The sequence below is a fragment of the Urocitellus parryii genome, chromosome 7 (genome assembly GCF_045843805.1).
Source record: "Urocitellus parryii isolate mUroPar1 chromosome 7, mUroPar1.hap1, whole genome shotgun sequence".
NCBI lineage: Eukaryota > Metazoa > Chordata > Mammalia > Rodentia > Sciuridae > Urocitellus > Urocitellus parryii.
The window spans coordinates 170,772,478-170,792,807 of record NC_135537.1 but is presented as its reverse complement, the minus strand read 5'-3'; the positions used below and the strand labels follow the sequence as shown (position 1 = coordinate 170,792,807).

The following is a 20,330-nucleotide window of genomic DNA, read 5'->3' as shown; positions in this document are numbered from 1 at the left end:
ATAAATGTTAAAATAAAAACAACATTGATAAGACTCTTATTATTTATTCTAAATTGTCTAAACAAAGAAGAAAAAATTGGGACCAGTAATTTTCCTTCAGAAATATCAGCATTTTTCACCATTAGTATAAAAATACTTAAGGGCTGGGGTTGTGGCTCAACGGTTTGCCTAGCACATGTGAGGCCGTGGGTTCAATTCTCAGCTAAAGAAAGAAAGAATGAATAAAAGAACAAAAGAAAAAACAAATGAAAGAACAAAAAAAAAAAAAGAAAAGAAAAGTCCACTGACAACTAACAACATTAAAATAGAAATACTTAGAAGTACTTAATCTGCAATACCTGTCACAATTTCATAGGGTGTTATAGAAATAGAATGTTAAACACCAAAATATAATTAAAAGTTATTTTCAGTATGCTTGATGACTAAGAAAGCAGGTACCTGCATGTGATCACCAGCCAAAACAATCCGGGTACTTTTAGTTGCTAATGCTAGAGGCATAATGGTTTCACACTCCATGGCCTGGGCAGCTTCATCTAGCAGAATGTGCGTAAAAAACCCTGGAAACACAGAGCAAACACAGCAAAGTATATTATGGCAGCAACAGAAGTAGAAATCACTGGTTTTCTGCTAAGGAAAGAGTTTAGCTTGTTAACCAAGAAGTGTGAATACTTTTTTAAAAATATTTTTTTAGTTGTTAATGGACCTTTATTTATATGCGGTGCTCAGAGGATTGAACCCAGTGCCGCATACATGCTAGTCAAGTGCTATATTACTGAGCCACAACCCCAGACCAAGTGTGAATATTTTTAAGAACTATCCTCAATTTAGATAATCATCTATTAAAATCATCACTTAAAAAATAAGAGTTTAAAAAGAATGACTCAGTAATGTGTATGTAAACACTTGCATCTGGCTCAAAGACTGTTAAATCAGTATATATAGAAAAGATTTTAAAAGTTCAAGATAGAGTCTTTTGACTAAAAGAAGGGTAACTAAACAACTGACAGCCCCAAAGCTCTTCCACAATTTATTTGCCAAAAACACCAAAAATAAAATAATGGTACTTCTTAAGTAACATTACCCTAAACATAAACAGACATTAAAGAAAAACATACTCAAATCTAATATAAAGGAGAAAGTTGTGAAAATCATTCAAATCTAACATTATAACTTATCTTAGACTAAAAACAATGAGAATCTTATTAGCAAATTTACTAATTTGAGTATTTAGGTTTACTTTTCATACATAATCAAGTGTCATTTAATAACAGGGATATGTTCCAAGAAATGTAACATTAGGCAATTCTGTCATTCTATGAACGTCAGAGTGTGCTTACATTAATCTAGATGGTATAGCCTGCTATACATCTAGACGATATGAATGTGTGTGTGTGTGTGTGTGTGTGTGTGTGTGTGTGTGTTGTGTGTTATGTAGTCTTTTGCTCCTAGGTCTGTGATGAACAAGATCAAACCAACCAAGTGAAAATAATATAATCAATAGATGCAATAAACATGAGATGGATGAGTAAACATTTTTGTGTAGGCCAGGAGTACACATTAAAATAACAATAGTGTGGGCTGGGGTTGTGGCTCAGCGGTAGAGCACTCGCCTCGCACGTGTGAGACCCTAGGTTTGATCCTCAAAACTACATAAAAATAAATAAGTGTAATAAAAGTATTGTGTCCAACTACAACTAAAAAATAAATATTAAAAAAATAATAACAATAGTGTCTGTAGTCTCAGTTACTCAGGAGACTGAGGCAGGATGATCACTTGAGACCAGCAATTAAACCCAGCCTGTATAACACAGCAAGACCCCATCTCAAAAATAAAAGTATAGTAACCACATAAACCAGGAACCCACTTGTCAATTACCATTACTAAGTATTGTGCACAGTACATAACTGTACATACTACATTTTTATACAACTGGCAGTACAGTAGATCTTTTTCTACCAGCATCACCAAAAACATGTGAGTAAATGTGTTACCCTACAATTTTACAATGGCTATGATGTCACCAGGCAATGGAATTTTTCAGCTCTGCTAAGACTCTCATGGACCACCATCACATAGCCAGTCCATGCTTGACTGAAACATCATTGTGTGGTGTACGACTCTCTAAAATATGTATAATTTTTTCGCCTAAGACCTTAGCCTGGTTTAAAAACAAATCACCACTCTGAAAATACAGGTCTGATAACAAGTGTTAAAAATACACACTATCACCAGATGCTGTGGGCATGCCTATAATCTCAGCAACTCGGGAGGCTGAGGCAGGAAGACTGCAAGTTTGAAGCTAGCCTCAGCAGCCTGGCAACTTTCTAAGCAACTTAGTAAGACTCTGACTCAAAAGATATAATAAAGAAGTATAGGGATGTAGCTCAGTGGTAAAGCATCCCTGGGTTCAATCCCCAGTTACCAACCCTGTAAAAAAGTACATTATCTGGGGCTGGCTTGTGGCTCAGCAGTAGAGCATTAAAATTCGCCTCGCACATGCGAGACCCTGGGTTTGGATCCTCAGCACCACATAAAAATAAATAAGTGAAATAAAAGTATTGTGTCCAACTACAACTAAAAAATATTTTTTTTAAAGTACATTATCTAATGTTCCCCAGATAAAATGCCTACAGTAGGAGGCATCCCATGTCTTGGTTGCTGTTGCCATTCACACTAGGGCAGACGGTTATGTATGTAGGAAGGAAGAAAAAATTCCTTTGCCTCTAAGAGTGGAGAAAGAGGCAAAACCCTCCTTGCTGACTGAATAAAGAAGTCCTCCCACCATACTACCAACTCACTGGGTAGGAAGGGTGCTCTCTCCTTTTTAGGAGCATAGCAAAGGACAGAAAGTAGTTTCCCACAAAATGAAAGTGATAAGTCTACAGAGGCCAGGGGCAGAATGGATTAACCAGCCTCCTGTGAGTTAGCTAAAAAACCTATTTCTATAAATATCAAGAATTCCAAACAATTGGTTTATACAATTTTCTAGACAACTTGTTTTTAGGTTAGGAACTTTCTAAATCTTACTGGTTGGCAGTACTAACCATTATCATCACCCATTCAAACAAATGACTCTGAGTGACAACAAAAGTATCTCTAACTATAATCTATTTATCAATAGTGGCCTAAGCGTGACATGGACACATGCATTTTTCTTCCTGTTGAGAATTCATGCTTTTATTCTAAAGGATTAAGAAAAACAACTATAAAACTGGAAAAACTGATACTAGTGAAAAAAATTCATTTGCCTCTAAGAGCGGAGAAATAAATAAATAAATCATAAAAAAATATTCACTATTGATTAAGCTAGAAAAAGTAACTTGAATTGATCAAACTGAATTAGTTTAAGTCTTATTTTCTCATCTGTAAAATCATCTTCAAAAGGGTCAATATGAGAACTGAATGAAATGAAGTATTAACAACATTCACAACAAAAGACCCAGTCACCTTCCAAAAGAGATGATCCTACACTCTAGGTCTCCAAAGCTATTCTTCACTCTTTCTCACAAAACAATACTGTTTAGGAGGCTTAGATATTTAGCTACATAGCAAATATGTGGAATATGATCAAAAAGTAACAAGACTGATTGTTAAATAAACATACTAAACATTTCAAGTAAGTGTTGTTGCAGTCAAAGAAGTCCCTTGGGAAGAAATATAACTCATTCCAATGATACTGCCACTATTCAAAACATTTTGAACCTCCGCTTTTGTAACTGCCCTCACCAGCTAGCTATGAGCTACACACACAGAAAATAAGTCTCATTACCTGAGCAGCACATCTGTTTTCTTTTTTTCTCTCTAATGGCATTGCCCAGTTTAATCATCTATTTTATTCATTATATACATCTCAGAAAGATTTAAGCTTTTCTAAAATTAAATCTATACTCAATAACTTTTTTTTTTTTTTAAAGGTTGGCCACCATTCCTTCATTTAAGATATACAGGGCTTCCAGGTATCTATACTCTAGGCTAGGTGCCAGGAATAGAAGGTGAAGAATTCGTCTCTGGCTCTGAAAGCAATTCCAACAGGAGAAGATAAAAAATTTTGATCAATGTCAACAATTATAATGTGACAGTAATAAATGAGCATCCTTTTAAAGCATCTGAAGTAATACTACTTTGTTCCACCATATTATCACAACAACCTGTTATCTTCTATCTGGCCCTGTGTAATATTAGATTGATTTTTCATAGCTCCAGTATAGAAATGTAATAGTATTACATAAAAAAAAAAATCCTATAATGCTTGCTGTCTCTACAATGCAAAAGCAATTTAAGACAAAAACTTGAGAAAATTATAAAAAACAACAAACAAAAAAACACCAACAATGTCCAAATTTGAATTCTTCATGTGATTATAAGTAACTACCACCTGACCAATGGAATAACAGTCATGAAAATGTCTAGGGTTTGGATAATTTTTTCAGTACAGCGCACATAGTGTGTATCTTAGGTTGTGGGCCATAGTCTCTGTTGCAACTACTCAACTCAGGTGTTGTGGCACAAAAGCATCTATAGAAAGCAAACAGGCAACTAAATGGGCACCGGTGGCTGTGTTCCATCTAGTAAAACTTTATTCAAACACAGGCAGCAAGCCAGATTTGGCTCATGGGCTACAGACTGAATACACAAGCCCTAACCCTGTGAGATACCCTATATTGCGGCAGGAGTCAGCATACCAGGTTCAAGGTCCAACTGACAGAGGTACTGGGAAGTATTCAATGTAACCACCACCACTCGATGTTTAAGAATATCTTCTTTCTGTGGCATCTGAAAGGTGGAATGTGCGCTTGAGATCAAACAGTACTGATGCACAACTGGGTGGACAGTCTTTACCCAGCGATTTCGGAAATAAACCCTGTAAAAAAAAAAGATAATATTTCTGATACACATTTATCAACATCTTAACAATACCTGATTACTAAAATTATTGACACCATTATTTTCCAATTTCTGGAAATTAACAAGTAAAACTTCATAATTGTTAATTAACACTCCACTGTACTAGAATTTAACATAAAACTGCCACTATATCTAGTGTGATGTCTCCCATTTTAAAAAAAGGAAAAGGAAAAAAGATATAAACAGAAAGCATAAGTGCTACCACAAAATAAATACCTAATGAATTTTAAGAGTTTAGATTAATCTCAACAAAATGACAAACAAGTTTTATACATGCATATGGGTTTTTAATTAAATTCAAAATCGTTCTACTATGGAATTACTTTTTCTAGAATATTCTTACAAAAATACACTGAACTCATATTTTAGAATATGAAACTGCACACTTATAACACAAATTCAAGTTATTTGCATTTTACTTTAGAAAACTTCTTACACCTATATCTAAATAGACCTCTGTCTGAGATTCTGGACATTTTAAAACAAATTTAAATTCTGAACAATCAAAAGTATCAAAAGTATGCAAACTTTAAGAAAGTGCATCTCTTCCATTAATTGCAAAAGAAAAATATTAATAGGTTTCATGCTACAGATTACTAAAATGCTACAGAAAAGACTCATCCATCCATCCACCCATCCAACTCTCACTCCCCCAACATAACAAAGACTAGGCATCTACTAAGCTATAGTACAGGAACAGATCACACAGGGGTTGGGAGTAATCATAAAGGCTCTGGATTTAGCCTGAGTTTAATGAAAAGCCTTCAGAATTTGACAGGATTGTGGCTCAATGGTAGAGCATTTGCCTAGCACATGTGAGACACTGGGTTTGATCCTCAGCACTACATAAAAATAAATAAATAAAATAAAGGTATTGTGTCCAGCAATGATTGTTTTTTAATTTTTTTAAAGAAAAAGAATGACAGGACAATCACACAACATGACTTATGTTGCTAGAGGACGTATGTTGCTCTGTTTCTCTGGGCAGAATATGTTGCAGGGGAGGACCAGACAATGGTATGCTGGGGAGGAGGGACTCATTTGTAGTGTTTGCAAATTTCCCTGGTGTAAAAACTATTACCATGGCCAATTTCAAGTGAGTAGTACATGTCACTGAACATGAACACGTGAGACATGCACATGATCAGCTATCACAAGCCAGTACAATTTAACATCGACACGCCTCTGGGTGGGATGGAGGTAAGGGCAGTGAAATCAGTTAGGAGGTTGTTGAAAGGCATGGACAAGAGAAGATGGTGGCTTGGACTAGGATGGTAACAATGGAGATGTGAAAATGGTCAGATTCACTAGACACTGTAAGAGCAATGCCAATACAATATAGCAACACAGCTCAGTGGTAAAACACTTGCTGAGTATTGTGCAGCTATGAGTTCAATCCCCAGTACCTCAAAAAAAAAAAAAAAAAAAAAAAAAAGTCATGCCAATACGATTTACTAATCAACTTGAGATAAAATTTAAGAGAAAGAGCTTGACCTGGTAGCACACACCTTTAATCCCAGTGGCTTGGGAGGCTGAGGCAGGAAGATTGTGAGGTCAAAGCTAGCCTCAGCAATTTAGCCAGACCCTATCTCTAAATAAAAATAAAAGAGAGCTGGTGATGTAGCTCAGTGGTGGAGTGCCCCCGCATTCAATCCCTAGGTCAAGCGATATGTATTGGGAGAATACAAAGTCTTAAGATGAGATATTATCACCTACAGAAAAAGAGTAAATTTAAAAAAGAAAGAAAACTAGAGGTAGAATGAATGACGGAACACTCCTACATCTAGAGGCTGGGAAAAGGAGTAGGATAAAGTAAGGCAACTGGGAGAGGGCCTGAAATAGGGGAGAATTCAGGAGCTGTAGGGAGTATTAGATACAAAATGAACAAACTGTTTCAAGAGAGAAATAAAGAGTAACAGTACCAAATGCTGCTAAGAGGCTGAATAAAATAAGAACTGACCACAGGATTCAGAAACAAGGAAACCATTAGTAACCACAAAATAATGGTTTCAGATTAAAAGTAAAGATGGAAACTTTGATAACCTGGGCTCAAGACAAAGAGAACATAGGAAGTAGAGCCAGGGAATACAAATATTTATAAAAATTTTCAATAGAGGAATACAGATGAAGTCAAGGTAGTTTTCTAAATCAAAGGGCTGTATCAGTATGCATCTACTCTCATTTCCAAAATGGATCTAATAGCTCAACCTCAAGGATTTAGAGAAATTATATATAATATGCAGCAGAATACCTGGCACCAACAAACAGAAGTCCTCCACTTCCCACAGCAAAGCTGACACTAGAAGCAGCATTGAATCTAGGGGCACTTTATCACTGAGCCACATCCCCAGCCCTTTTAATTTTTTATTTTAAGACAGTCTCATTGAGTTGCTTAGGGCCTTGCTGAGGCTGGCCTCACACTTGGAATCCTCCTAACTCAGCCTCCTGAGCACCTGGGATTATAAGCAAGCACCACCATGCCCAGCTTTGAAACCAGCATTTTTAATACTCAGTTAATATTCAATTTACATCACACAAATGTAAAAGGTGACACGATGGCATGAATACAAGCAATTAAAACCAGTCTCAGAAACTTCTACAATCTGTTCTCAAGCTCTGTGAAACACGTAACACAGGGTTTTCTTTTTTATTGTAAACAGAGCAAAAAGCTTATTTAATAAATGTCTCAATATAAATTATAATTGAGGAATAAGATATTTTAAAAACACTATGGTGATAAGAATTGTAAACTTGGTCAAAGTTTAGAATTACCACTTCTAAAAGAGACAAAACTTTCAAATATGTTTTATATTTTAATAAAACAAGTTTAATCAGATCAGCAAAGCAAATTTACTTTTAAATAATACCTCATTTTACAAATTGTCTATGATTCTATTCACATTAACCCCAGTAAATGTAATTAAGCATAGAAACAATTAGGACTTAACTCCAAAGTGTTAGTAGTGAGTGTTTATCTCTGGATACTGAGGCTATAGATAATATTGATTTTCTTCTTTGTGCTTATTTACTTCAATAAATATTTCATTGTAAAATAGAAAAGAATGGTTTTTCAAATTACTTATCAACTAACTCTAGGAACCTGATTCTTCTTCTTCAAAGGGAAAAAAAAAAGAAAGAAAGAAAGAAAGAAAAAAAAGAAAACCTGAAGTTCTAAATATCATTACTGACTTTTTCACATTACTTGGAAAGTTACCTCAAGTAAGAATAAGAAAGTAAGCCATAAGAATTCAAAGCTTGATCTCTTGACTATTTTATTAAAAGTACAACACTAGTGCTCACTTTCAAAAGATTTAAATATTTTCTCTGTATTGTCATTTCATGCAACATTTAATGAGACAGATACTTTCAGTAAGATTATTTAAAACACACCTAACATTTTTCAAAATCTGAGAATTGATAGTAAAAAGTGACACTTAAGGGGCTGGGGTTGTGGCTCAGTGGTAGAGCACTTGCCTGGCATATATGAGACACTGGGTTCAATTCTCAGCACCACATATAAATGCATAAATAAAATACAGGCCATTGCCATCTTTAAAAAAAAAAAAGTGACACTCAAGTTCACAGTGTAAAACATAAGCTGGGGATGTAGCACAGTGGAAAGAGTGCATGTGCAAAACCCTGGGTCCTTTCCTAGCACCTAGGGTAGGGCAGGGCTGGGGGAGGGTATAAGGCTGTACGTTGGCAGGAACCAGAATTCCAGTTACTACCGAGGCTGAGGCAGAAGGATTCCAAGTTTGAGGACAGTCTGGGCAATTTGGCAAGATTCTGTCTCAAAATAAAAAGAGCTGGGAGTAGGGCTGGGGTTGTGGCTCAGCGGTACAGTGCTTGCCTCACACGTGTGAGACCATGGGTTCAATCCTCAGCACCACATAAAACATAAATAAAATAAATGTCTAAAAAAAAAGGAATATACTCTTTTAAAATAAATAAGTAAATAGAGCTGGGAGTATAGCTCAGTGGTAGATCACCTCTAGGTTCAATACCGAGTACCCACCCTCCAAAAAGGTCAAAGTACTTAATTGACTCCAATTACGTAATTTACATATTTTCTAGAAACAAAACAACTCAAATATCCCACAGGATTTATAATGATTCTTAAAATAGGACATAGTTTGGTAATTATAATTCACTGCAATCTTATTCATGTATTGAATTCATATGCAATAATGAAGCTCCTGAATGATATTAGTTAACATATTAAGAATCAGAACATGATACCAGAAGAAAATTACATCTTTAAAGATCTTTCTACAACAACAAATTTTTCCAGTTTGCCCAGGAAGCGGTCAATCTCCAAAGAGGGCCTCTCCCTGCTAAATGGACTATAGGGAAAGCAGTTTGTTTCTGTGCATGATCCTCAGAAACATGCACAGAAACAAACTGCTTTCTGAATAAAGTAAAAGGTAAAAATAAATGTAATCTAAAATGATTTCTAAAACCTCCACTCCCAATATCTGGAACTCAGCTCAACTCCTGGCAACTAAGATAATTTTATAAATTTGAATCACATGTAGTATATTTAAACCTACTAACTAGTGCTATTTACTCTGGCTAGTCTCACACTATCAAGTTTCCTGGGCTGGACTCTAAGTACTGTCAAAAGACAGCAAACCTTCACTCCCTGAAGACATCCATCTCCTTCATGATCAGAGCAGACACTTGGTGCCCTCTTGTGTTCCTTCCCCTGCAGCCTGGGATCATGTGGAGAAAGCTGATCGCCCCAGAGCAGTTAGTCAGTCTAATTTTCCCTACTGGTGCTAATAAATCCTAACAAGTATTTCTCAGGAAATACATTTACAAGTCAATACATTACCCAAAGAGGAAAACAGAGTGGAAAATGTAGGTTTATATGAAGAAAGTATGCAGGGAAGTCAGGGTTTTTTTCTCATTTAATTCAATTTTCTAAATGAAATCATATGCATTTGATCATACTTTTTCATCTCGGACTGAACTAGTCTCAAAAGTGGGAACAGGGAGACCTCTTTTTTTTTTTTTTTTTAAGAAAGAGAGAGAGAGAGAGAGAGAGAGAGAGAGAGAGAAATTTCCTAATGCCTATTTTTCTTTTAGTTTTCGGCAGACACAACGTCTCAGTTTTCTTTTGTATGTGGTGATGAGGATCGAACCCGGGCCGCATGCATGCCAGGAGAGCGCGCCAACGCTTGAGCCACATCCCCAGCCCAGGGAGACCTCTTTAAAACAGGTAAGTTTCCATATTTGGGCCACTACAACCATACAACCATAAGAATATAACTTCTTACTCTACACATTTAGAGGCACTATATGTTGGATTATAACCTCCAAAAAAATAATTTTAAACAGAAAAAGCTAAGTACAACTTTCAAAATGATAAATTTTACTTTCATCAATAGCTCTACCACCACGAATAGCAAGTGAAATATGCTAAGTCCACCAAGATTTGAGCAGACTTTACCCTACTGTTTCCAAATCAAGCACAATGGTAAATGAGATTGCCACATTTCCCACGCAACACACACAAACACACACACAAAACCACACAAACACAGGCTCTATCAATGATAAAAGCAAAGAAAACAATTTATCAACATGAGAGTGAAAACATTTATGGCAAAAATGCTAGCTATTCAACTTTCACTCAAATCTGAACAAGATTAGATTCTGAAGCAAAGTAATTATTGGTGAATTTACCCTTGAATAAATACCACATTTTCACTTACAATTGTTTACATATGATACTTTCTTATTAAATACAACTAGATTCTAGGTAAAATAACTATTCCTGCTTTATCTTCTACACTAAAAACATAGCAAAAAAAAAAATCTATTAACAAGCCAACATCACTTTTTTCTCTCTTTTTTTTTTTTGTTTAAATACAATTCTAAAATCATTTAAATGGTTTTAGCTATGGTTATTAAAGAAGTAAATTGCATAATTTCATTTTTCCATGCCTGGGATCAACTAGAAATAAAAAGTTAAGTGAACTATGAATCAAAAGTGTGTGGTTAGAAATTAATTTATAAACAAGAATTAATAGTAATTTGAATAACCTAGGCCATGATATATTAGTTGGTAAAATGGCAAACTAAACATTAACTTCATATAGCAATGAAAACAAATGGTATAATACATAATCATTTAATGATTCTTTATTGTTTTCTGAAGAAAAGGATTTTTATTCCCCCACAATCCTGTATTTAAGTACACTTCATGTCTACAAATACTCACAGGACATTTCTATGTCAACTTAAAATTTTCTTTGACATTATGTCTTTTAAACAGTAACAATAAATTGTGAATTCTAGTCAATTACATTTTGTTGCAGAAAGCATTTCAGTATTTCATGCTTCCTAATATGTAGCTTCCACGAAATTATCAGCATGATAACAGTCAAATGTTTATTTCCATAAAGCTGAAACTGCATGACTACTCTGCAACACTAAATGTGCTAGAATGTAAATTTAAACTTGATTTTAATTTATCATATTTATTATTTTATCATACCAGCTTTTAGAGGTACATATCAAAATTTACTCAGGTTGTAACATTTTTTACACACAAAACTTAAAAAAGGATGTCTTTCTCTATAGGTAATAAATGGTTAAAGATTTTTTTACATTTTGCCTTATTTAAAATTAATTATTCAAAAGAAAACCTCCAAATGCCAATACATAATTAAAGATTTTGGTATATCCAAAGTTACTAAAATCTTTGCAGACACCTTTTCTTAAGAATAACAAAGTATGATACAGATACATAATAAGCCTTAAAAAATACCTGAGAGGTCTTGCCTGGGGATTGCCTGCTTCTACATATGGATGTAAATAATCCTTTATGTAGAGATCAGCAGCACTATTAGAATGGGTGCAAATGAGAATCCTGCTGAAATAAATGGTGCAAATAAAAAGAATGATAAAACACAAAACTATTCAAGCAGTATAATACCAAAAAAAAAAAAAAGCAGTGGCCATCTTAATAGCATACATTTCTGCCAACCTACTCAGTGCTCTCTAACATTATTATTTAATGACGCCTTTAGGAAACAACATTTCTCATTAAGCTACAAAGGAAGTTACCCAAAATTATATTAAAATCTATCATATAAATACGAAATTTTCTAAACCCAGCTCTTTGGGCTTTAACATATATTACAATTCCTTGGCAGACTTCAAGTTTTGATGGCTATTTAAAAACTATCACTTTCTATATTACCAATTTTTAAAAACAGTGTTTCTAGAGAATTCAAATTTTAGTACTTTGGGTTTAGTCTTTTTTCTGTTCTTTCAATCTTTAAGAGATAGGTGAAAACTGTCTTGCTGGCACTCATTTTGTATTTAAAATAAGAAGAAAAGAAGCACCCTGCTCTTGAAATACTAGCATACATCCCAGCTGCTCACCTAGTCTCGTGCTGCTGCAGAATGTGCTTGACGGCCTGAGCTAGAGTGAATGTTTTGCCTGTCCCATAGGGCCCAATGATGAGGACAGGTGGGAGCTGGATGGAAAGTGGAGTGGTAATAGCCAGAACAGCTTCTTTCTGTTTTGCATTTAGTCGAGGATCCAACTGTTCATCCCATTGTCTATGAAAAATAAAAATGTCATTTTAAATATATGCAACTTAGTAATGAATAGAATATCACACAGAAGTATCCTGAATTTTACTGAACCATTAAAACAACAGCACCAATAACAACTAATGCTTGTTCTAAAACCACTTTTCAGGAAAATTACCCAACAGAGTCATTTGGAGTGTCTGCCCATGTAAGTCATAACTTTATCTTGTCCTATTCCAAACACAAAAATTTTTTGACAACTAATCCAAAGAAATCGAAGCACTTCTAGTCTAGTGGCTGCCAAGTTCATTAAGTAATAATGCCAATATATCCGTTTGTGACAAAAATGTGTCAGAAATTTTTTTCTGAAAATAAAAAAGTTGTTTCTTTGCATAGCAAATAAAATGCAAAACAGAAACTAAAATAATTTAAATTCTGATCCACTGAAAAGTCTCTCAAGGTTTCAAACAGGGAAAAAGAAAAGACTTTATGTCTCTGGTTAAGAGACAGCAGATTTTTTTTATAAAACCTTAACTTAGAAAATAGCATTTTTTTTAAAAAAGGTACCAAAAGCCAACAATATGAAATATTTTCTTATGTTTTCACATACAAATCACCCACATCTATCCTACTTTTCAGGGTTAAGAACACCTGCCACGTAGCACAGATGGCTGGTGTAATGAGATCTATCTTACTAGTGTCCCTTCTATAACTTGGCAAAGTTTTGAAGATTTAAATGAACAGCAGATGCTGAAACAGATCAAACCAAATGGAGAACCAACAGAATTCTTTCTCACAGTCACAACTGAAACACTAAATATCACAACAACTATGGCAAAAATGATAGGGATGTAAACCAAAATAGGAAGGGTGTGTAAAGAGATGCTTAGAAAATGTGCAAAGTGCCTGCAGAACAATCCTGAAATAGTAGAACAGAGTTTAGACAGGAAAATTCCCTCTGTGAGGCTACATTCAAAATCAGAAGCTAGGACATATGGAAAATCATCTTAACACTTCTAGTTTCTTTAAAAATTACAGTGAATGTTACATCGTGACAGGTAATCTCAAACCAAAAAAATTCTCTGCAAAGAAAATGTAGGAGCTCCAGTAGCACAACCAGTTAATGTGCAGAACTTATAAGAAAATATAAATCCTTAGAAAATAAACTGATCACAGCCATTTTTCTGAACTACAAGATTTTTTAAGTTAAAACAATAACAAAGAAAAAAGACTGCTGAGCAGTGATGCTGAATTCCTTGGAAGCTATTTACTAAATTGCAAGCATTTTACTTCACAGTCCCTCTGTATTAACCAGCTTATTTACTCATCATTCTGCCAGTACCTAATAATATTCTATCTTCTATAAATGAAGAAATGGGTTTTAGGTGACCACTAAGTCCCGACCCAATATATGTGGCAGACCCTGTGGCATTAATGACTACCCCAAAACCATTCAAAGCACCCTTCTCTCCTGCCTTTCTCAGCTACTGGGCCTAGCCAGTTGTAATATTCCATTTCCCAGCTTCCTCTGCTGAATACCCAATTTTGGTCAATCAAATGCAGAAATAAGTCCCTCAGAAGGACTCTCATAGCCAAGAAAGTAAAAACAAAGCCTCACTAATTATTTAGCTAACTAACCGTTCTAGGTACAGGTTTTTAAATTTTTTCCTTAAACTAGAAGAAAGTCCCTCAGAAGGACTCTCATAGCCAATAAAGTAAAAACAAAGCCTCATTAATTATTCTTGCTCCATTGCCTTCCTCTTTTCCTTCAACTGGCTGGAAAGACAATGTAGTAAATAAATATACAGCAGCCACAGGATAACCATGAGACTATAATAAGCATAAAGAAGAAAACCAGCTCACTTTATTGGCAGAGAGGAAAGGATGACCTTGGTCCATGATGGTGCTGCTGAGCCCCTGCACTAGCCTGGACCACCTATCTCTAGGCTTATAATTCAACATCTTTCACCAGTTAGTTCAGAAAACCATTACTTGCATCCATGCCTGATCACTATGATTCTTTGATATCTGTCCCTCATGCTTCCTTCACATGTACATGGAGATGATACTTGCATAAGACAATTACTATAAAGATCAAATGAGATAATGCATACATACATTTTTATAAATTAAAAATATTTACTTAAAGCTGTATGGAAACATAATTGAGCAATAGAAGTTTAATTTTAGTTTCTATTCCTATATTTCAGAAAAATGGTTAGGACACACATTTAAAAACAAAAACTTTAAAACATTGTAATCTTGCCAGGTACAGTGTGCATGCTCAAAATCCCAGAAACTTAGGAAGCTGAGGCAGGAGGCTCACAAGTTCAAAGCCAGTCCTAGCAATTTAGTAAGACCCTATCTCAAAATAAAAAATTTAAAAAGAGCTGTAGATGTTGCTCAGTGGTTATGCACCCTTGGGTTTAATACCTGGTACCAAATAAAAAGCATTCTATCTTTCAAATCTGGGGGGTTTTGTCAATTTATAAATGAGCTAGAAACCAGACACGGTGGCACATGCCTGTAATCCCAGAGGCTTGGGAGGCTGAGACAGGCAGATCATGGGTTCAAAGCCAGCCTCAGCAAAATCAAGGCCCTAAGCAACTCAGTGAGACCCTGTTTCTAAATAAAACACAAAATAGGGCTGAGATGGCTCAGGAGTCAAATGCCCCTCATGAGTTCAATTCCTGGTACAAAAAAAAGAGAGAGAGCTATAGATTATTCTATGTAAGTATAAATCTAAGAGATTAATGACAAACTTATTGGTATAAAATATGTCAATATCCCTTTACTTTGTTTATGTAACTCATTCTACCTACCAATTATTTCAGTGTAAATAAGCACTTTAGAGTAGACCAGAAACTTTATCTATGTCAATCATCTCTGTAATTTCTGGCAATGAATAGTGAATAGGTGATGAGAACCAATGACTAAAACAAAGTGCACTTGTTTATTATACCACCACTTAATAAGGGAAAGATATACATTAAATACTTGATAAGTCAACTTTGGGTTTCTTTGGTTTTTGTTTTTTGTTTTTAAAGAGAGAGTGAGAGAAAGACAGAGAGGGAGAGAGAGAGAGAATTTTTTAATATTTATTTTTTTTTTTTTTAGTTCTCAGCGGACACAACATCTTTTGTTTGCATGTGGTGCTGAGGATCGAACCTGGACCGCACGCATGCCAGGCGAGCGCACTACCACTTGAGCCACATCCCCAGCCCTCAACTTTGGTTTTCACAATTTGAAACAATATGAAGTCTCTACAATTTATTCTGAATAAAATAAAATAAAAATTGTTTTATTCCCAGAACCAAATTAATTCAAAGTCCTTCCCTGGCCAAATACATTGTTATAATTAATTTATAAGGCTACATGCTAAAGAATAATTTCTCAACTTCATTAATGTATCTATATTCCACAAAAGATTTATTTGTTTGTTTCTTTGTTTATTGGTACCAGATATCAAACCTGGAAGCATTAATCACTGAGCCATATTTCCAGATCTTTTTAATTTTTTATTTTAGGAAAGAGTCTCAATAAGTTGCTTTCGGCATCACTAAATTGTTAAGGCTCACTTTGAACTTGCAATTTTCCTGCCTCAGCTTTCTGAGTTGCTGGAATTACAGGCATGTACCATCATGTCCAGCAAAAATATTAAATAGTTAATGATATCTGAGTAAGTTTCTAAATCCAGAACCTTTCATGGGTTGGAAGGGAGGGAAGTACTGGGGATTGAACTCAGGGGCGATCAACCACTGAACCACATCCCCAGACCTATTTTGTATTTTATTTAGAAACAGCATCTCACTTTTGCTGAGGCTGGCTTTGAACTCATGATCCTCCTGTCTCAGCCTCTAAACTGCTGGGATTACAGGCCTGTGCCACTGCCCCAAGCCAGAACATTTTAATTACTATTTGTATTACAGTGGTATGAATTGTTTCCTGATAGGAAGTTTTTCTACTATTTGACATTTTGTTGTAACTTTTGCCATTAACAGTCAGTAGGGTTTGAATATATTATATGTAAAACAACTTTCAGTAATGAGTACGTCAGGTAAAAATGCCTAAAAGTTTATTGGTATGGCCTCAACATTTAAACAACTATTTTCCTTCTTTAAACTTGAAATTCTTGGGCTGGGGTTGTGGCTCAGTGGTTGAGCATTTGCCTTGCATGCATGAGGCACTGGGTTTGATCCTCAGCAAGACATAAAAATGAATAAATAAAATAAGTGTATTGTGTCCATCTACAACTAAAACATTAAAAAAAACTTGAAATTCTTAATAACTTAAGTGTGTCAAATATTAATAATGTGCAAGACCTTGTTGGTGTTCAAAATAAAGAAGACATGGTATCTTAGTATACAAAGCTCAGAGTCTAGTGAGAACAATAAAATGTACACAACTGACAAAAAGTAACTGGACAAATTATGCTTGAAAGCACAAAACTGACTGAGCCTTCTAAATAGCAGGGGCTCAGTAGTTACTGAAACAATGAAATGGAAGGGGCTGGAAGAAGCCTTACAGGATAGGAAGATTCTCAACAGGCTGACAATGGGCAAAGATGTCAGCCCAGATGTCCCAGTGAGGAACTCCCATAAAGATAAAGAGTCAGGGCTGGTGGGGGATGGGGGGGAGTTCTTCAATGGATTCTTAGTTTCAGTTTTATAAGATGAAAAAGATGTAGAGATTGTATAACAATATGAACATATTTAACACTGCAGAACTATACACTTAAAATGGTTAAAATGGCACCCATTAAAAATTTTTAAATTTTTAAAAAATAAACTTCAAGAGAATTCTATATGGCTAGAGTACTGGGGATTTGGAGGAAGGGGACGTCAAGCAGAAAACAGCTGAGTAAACTCCTGAAAAGACATTGTTGGTAAGCACAATCAACATGCTTTGCAACAAAGAGCTAATAATAAGCTTCCAATTAGGCTCTAAGACTTTATCAACATGTCAAGGAGAAGCCTTCAGAGATTTGACATAATGGTTGTTTTAGAAAACTAACTTTGAAAGAAATGTGAGAGTTGGACCAGACAACAGGGTTACAACCAGCAGGACAGAAGACCAACTAGCATGCTGCTGAATCGGTACAGGCATGAATTAAGCACTGGTTCTGAGAATGGAAAGAAAGGGACAGATGCAGAGAAGGTGAACCAAATGAGAGCTGAGACATCGCTGGAGTTTTACAATGAGATCACGGAGTACCCTCAGGAGTATGAGCAAGTGGGAAGGAGATACAACAGCAAACCGAGAGTACTAGAAACATGCCAAACATTCCATCTCAAAAATTTTGGCAGGAAAAAGAAGAAAGGAGATAGGACAGCAAAGGCAAGCAAAAACACAGCAGAAACGGCTCAGGTTCTGTGTCGTAAGGAATGTCGTATTTTGTTTTGTTTTAGGACCAGAAGAAAATGGAATGTTGAGGAGGATTGATGTGTGCTGCTTCTAGGCCTAGCACATAAAAATGACCCATGTGGTCCTCTGTGCTCATTCTCTCCTGTCAACACACACAGTGACCTTGGAAACTAATTATTGAACATGCCAGGGCCTCCATCGGTATGGAACAGGGCCACTCTACCATGTTTAGAGTGATAAATAAATGTCCACTGTGCCAAGCCAGTAAACTTAGAGAGGGGGGGGGGAGGGAGGGAGGGAGGGAGGGAGGGAGGAGTTAGTATGAGCAAGGCAGAGACCCATGAGACAAAACCTGGCAGAGAAACTAAAAACAACGATTCAGTCACACAACTATCACTGCTATCTACTGTTGAAACAAAACAGAAGTGTCTTATTTAATTGCATGTAAAGAAGTCTCAAAGAGAATTTAAGCAGAATACTATTTACACAACCAATAACTTGGGAGCCATTTCTAAAGTATCTTCTGTCATGCTTACTCCACGTTGCTGAAATCACAATATTGTCCACTTTCAAAAATAATTTAAAATTAATTACTTAATTCAGAAAGGCCTCAATTTTCCAATTAACCTTTTACTCAAAAATATCCCTAAACTGCTCGGCATCCTATCAAACTAAGGCTGTTAAGAAAAGCAATAGAAGGGCTGGGGTTGTGGCTCAGCGGTAGAGTGCTCGCCTAGCACGTGTGAGGCACAGGGTTCAATCCTCAGCACCACATAAAAATAAATAAATAAAATAAAGGTATTGTGTCCAACTACAATTAAAAAAAAAATTAAGAAAAAAAAAAGAAAAGCAACAGAACTCATTTCGACTGTGAGGAGTCTTGGCCAAGAAAATCAATGATGAAACTCAAATGTTTCATTCTGAAGTTTCTTTTACTGTTTTGTTTTTTTTGGTTGTTTGGTTTGGTTTGGTTGTTTTGTTTTGTTTTGCAGTGCTGGGGGTGGAACCCAGGGCCTCAAGCACACTAGGCAAGCGCTCTACCATGAGCTCACTCTCCTTTCTTTACCACTAAAATGCCTCCTGAGGAACATAGGCAATCTTTCCTATAAAAGTATGCTGGAAGGGCTGGGGTTGTGGCTCAGTGGTAGAGCTCTGGCCTGTCATGTGAAGCAATGGGTTCAATTCTCAGCACCACATATAAATAAATAAAGATCCATCAACAACTAACAAAATATTTGGAAAAAAAAAGTATGCTGGAGTTACTTATTACAGATAGTCCATTTAATATTGATATACATCCTCTACTAAGGCACTTTCTTCCTGTACCTGTTGGGACTCCACGGTATGGTGGGAGTCATGCTGATGTCTGGAAACAAGACGCCATTGTCCTTGATCCTGTCTAGTGCATAGTGCATTTCACAGAGGGGTAATCGATTCAACTGGAACTGGAGTTCAACCTGAAAGATCAAATGAATTTTTTAAATTATTTTTTATTCGTACACTATAATTATATATAATAGTGGGATTCATTATACCATATTCACACACTTACAAAACAATTCAATCAACCTCATTCTCCAGTATCTTCCCTTTCCCTTGCCACCTCCCTCCCCCAATCAGCTTGCTCTAGTGCTCTCTTCTATAATTATTATTTTTTAATGCACACATTATAATTATATACAAATATATTATCACATGTGTATATACATACATACATATATATATAATTCACTGTGGTTTATTTGTATATGGACATAGCATAATTAGGTATATTCTGTTCCCCAGTACTTCCCCATACCCTCCCCTCCTACTTTTTTTTCTTTAACTTTAAAAAAAATTTTGTAGTTATAGTTGTAGAGAGACAGAATGCCTTTTTTTTTTTTTTTTTAAATGTGGTGCAGAGGATCGAACCCAGTGCCTCACACATGCCAGGCAAGCAGCTCAGTCCCCTCCCTCCTTCTTGATATCCTTCCTCTACTCTATTAGTCTCCCTTCTATTGCCATGAGATCCTCCCCACCACCACCCATGGCTTCCACATGTGAAAGAAAACACTGGACTCCTGACTTTCTGAATCTGGTTTTATGTCACCTAGCATAATGTTACAAACATCAATGATCAGTGCTAGCAGCTCACTAGATGACTTTGTGGAGACAACAATATGGGGGAACAGTAGTTCAGAGTTTTGTGTTTTTTTTTTTAAGTGTGATCATGTTCTAATAGCAATTATTATGGTTAATATTTGCTTTGTTTAGTTAGTATTAGGCACTGTAATAAGTACTTTACGTAGAGTGTCTCACTTAACAGTATTAATGGTATATACTGTTACTAACATCATTTTACATATTAAGACACTTAAGCACTTGTAACTCATTTAATCTCTAGACAAAATTTGATACCACCTTCTTACAAAGAATGCATTTGATAAAATCAGTAAAACAATAGGGAAAAATGATTGACAATCAGCCCTATTACACTGTTCCAATTCACTATAATATTCACCAAGTTTTACAT

At 35.6% G+C, this 20,330-nt stretch overlaps 1 protein-coding gene across 1 annotated transcript in view; it reads right to left on the bottom strand.

Moving 5' to 3' along the window:
* The window catches only part of Helz (helicase with zinc finger), a 169,749-nt gene that overhangs the window by 73,128 nt on the left and 76,291 nt on the right, over window positions 1–20,330 (bottom strand). The window contains exons 15-19 of the mRNA XM_077801421.1: window positions 19,145–19,275; window positions 12,302–12,481; window positions 11,682–11,786; window positions 4,684–4,862; window positions 439–557 (exon numbers count right to left, since the gene is read on the bottom strand). Coding sequence (XP_077657547.1) covers window positions 439–557; window positions 4,684–4,862; window positions 11,682–11,786; window positions 12,302–12,481; window positions 19,145–19,275 — 714 coding nt within the window. The remainder of the gene's footprint in view (window positions 1–438; window positions 558–4,683; window positions 4,863–11,681; window positions 11,787–12,301; window positions 12,482–19,144; window positions 19,276–20,330) is intronic.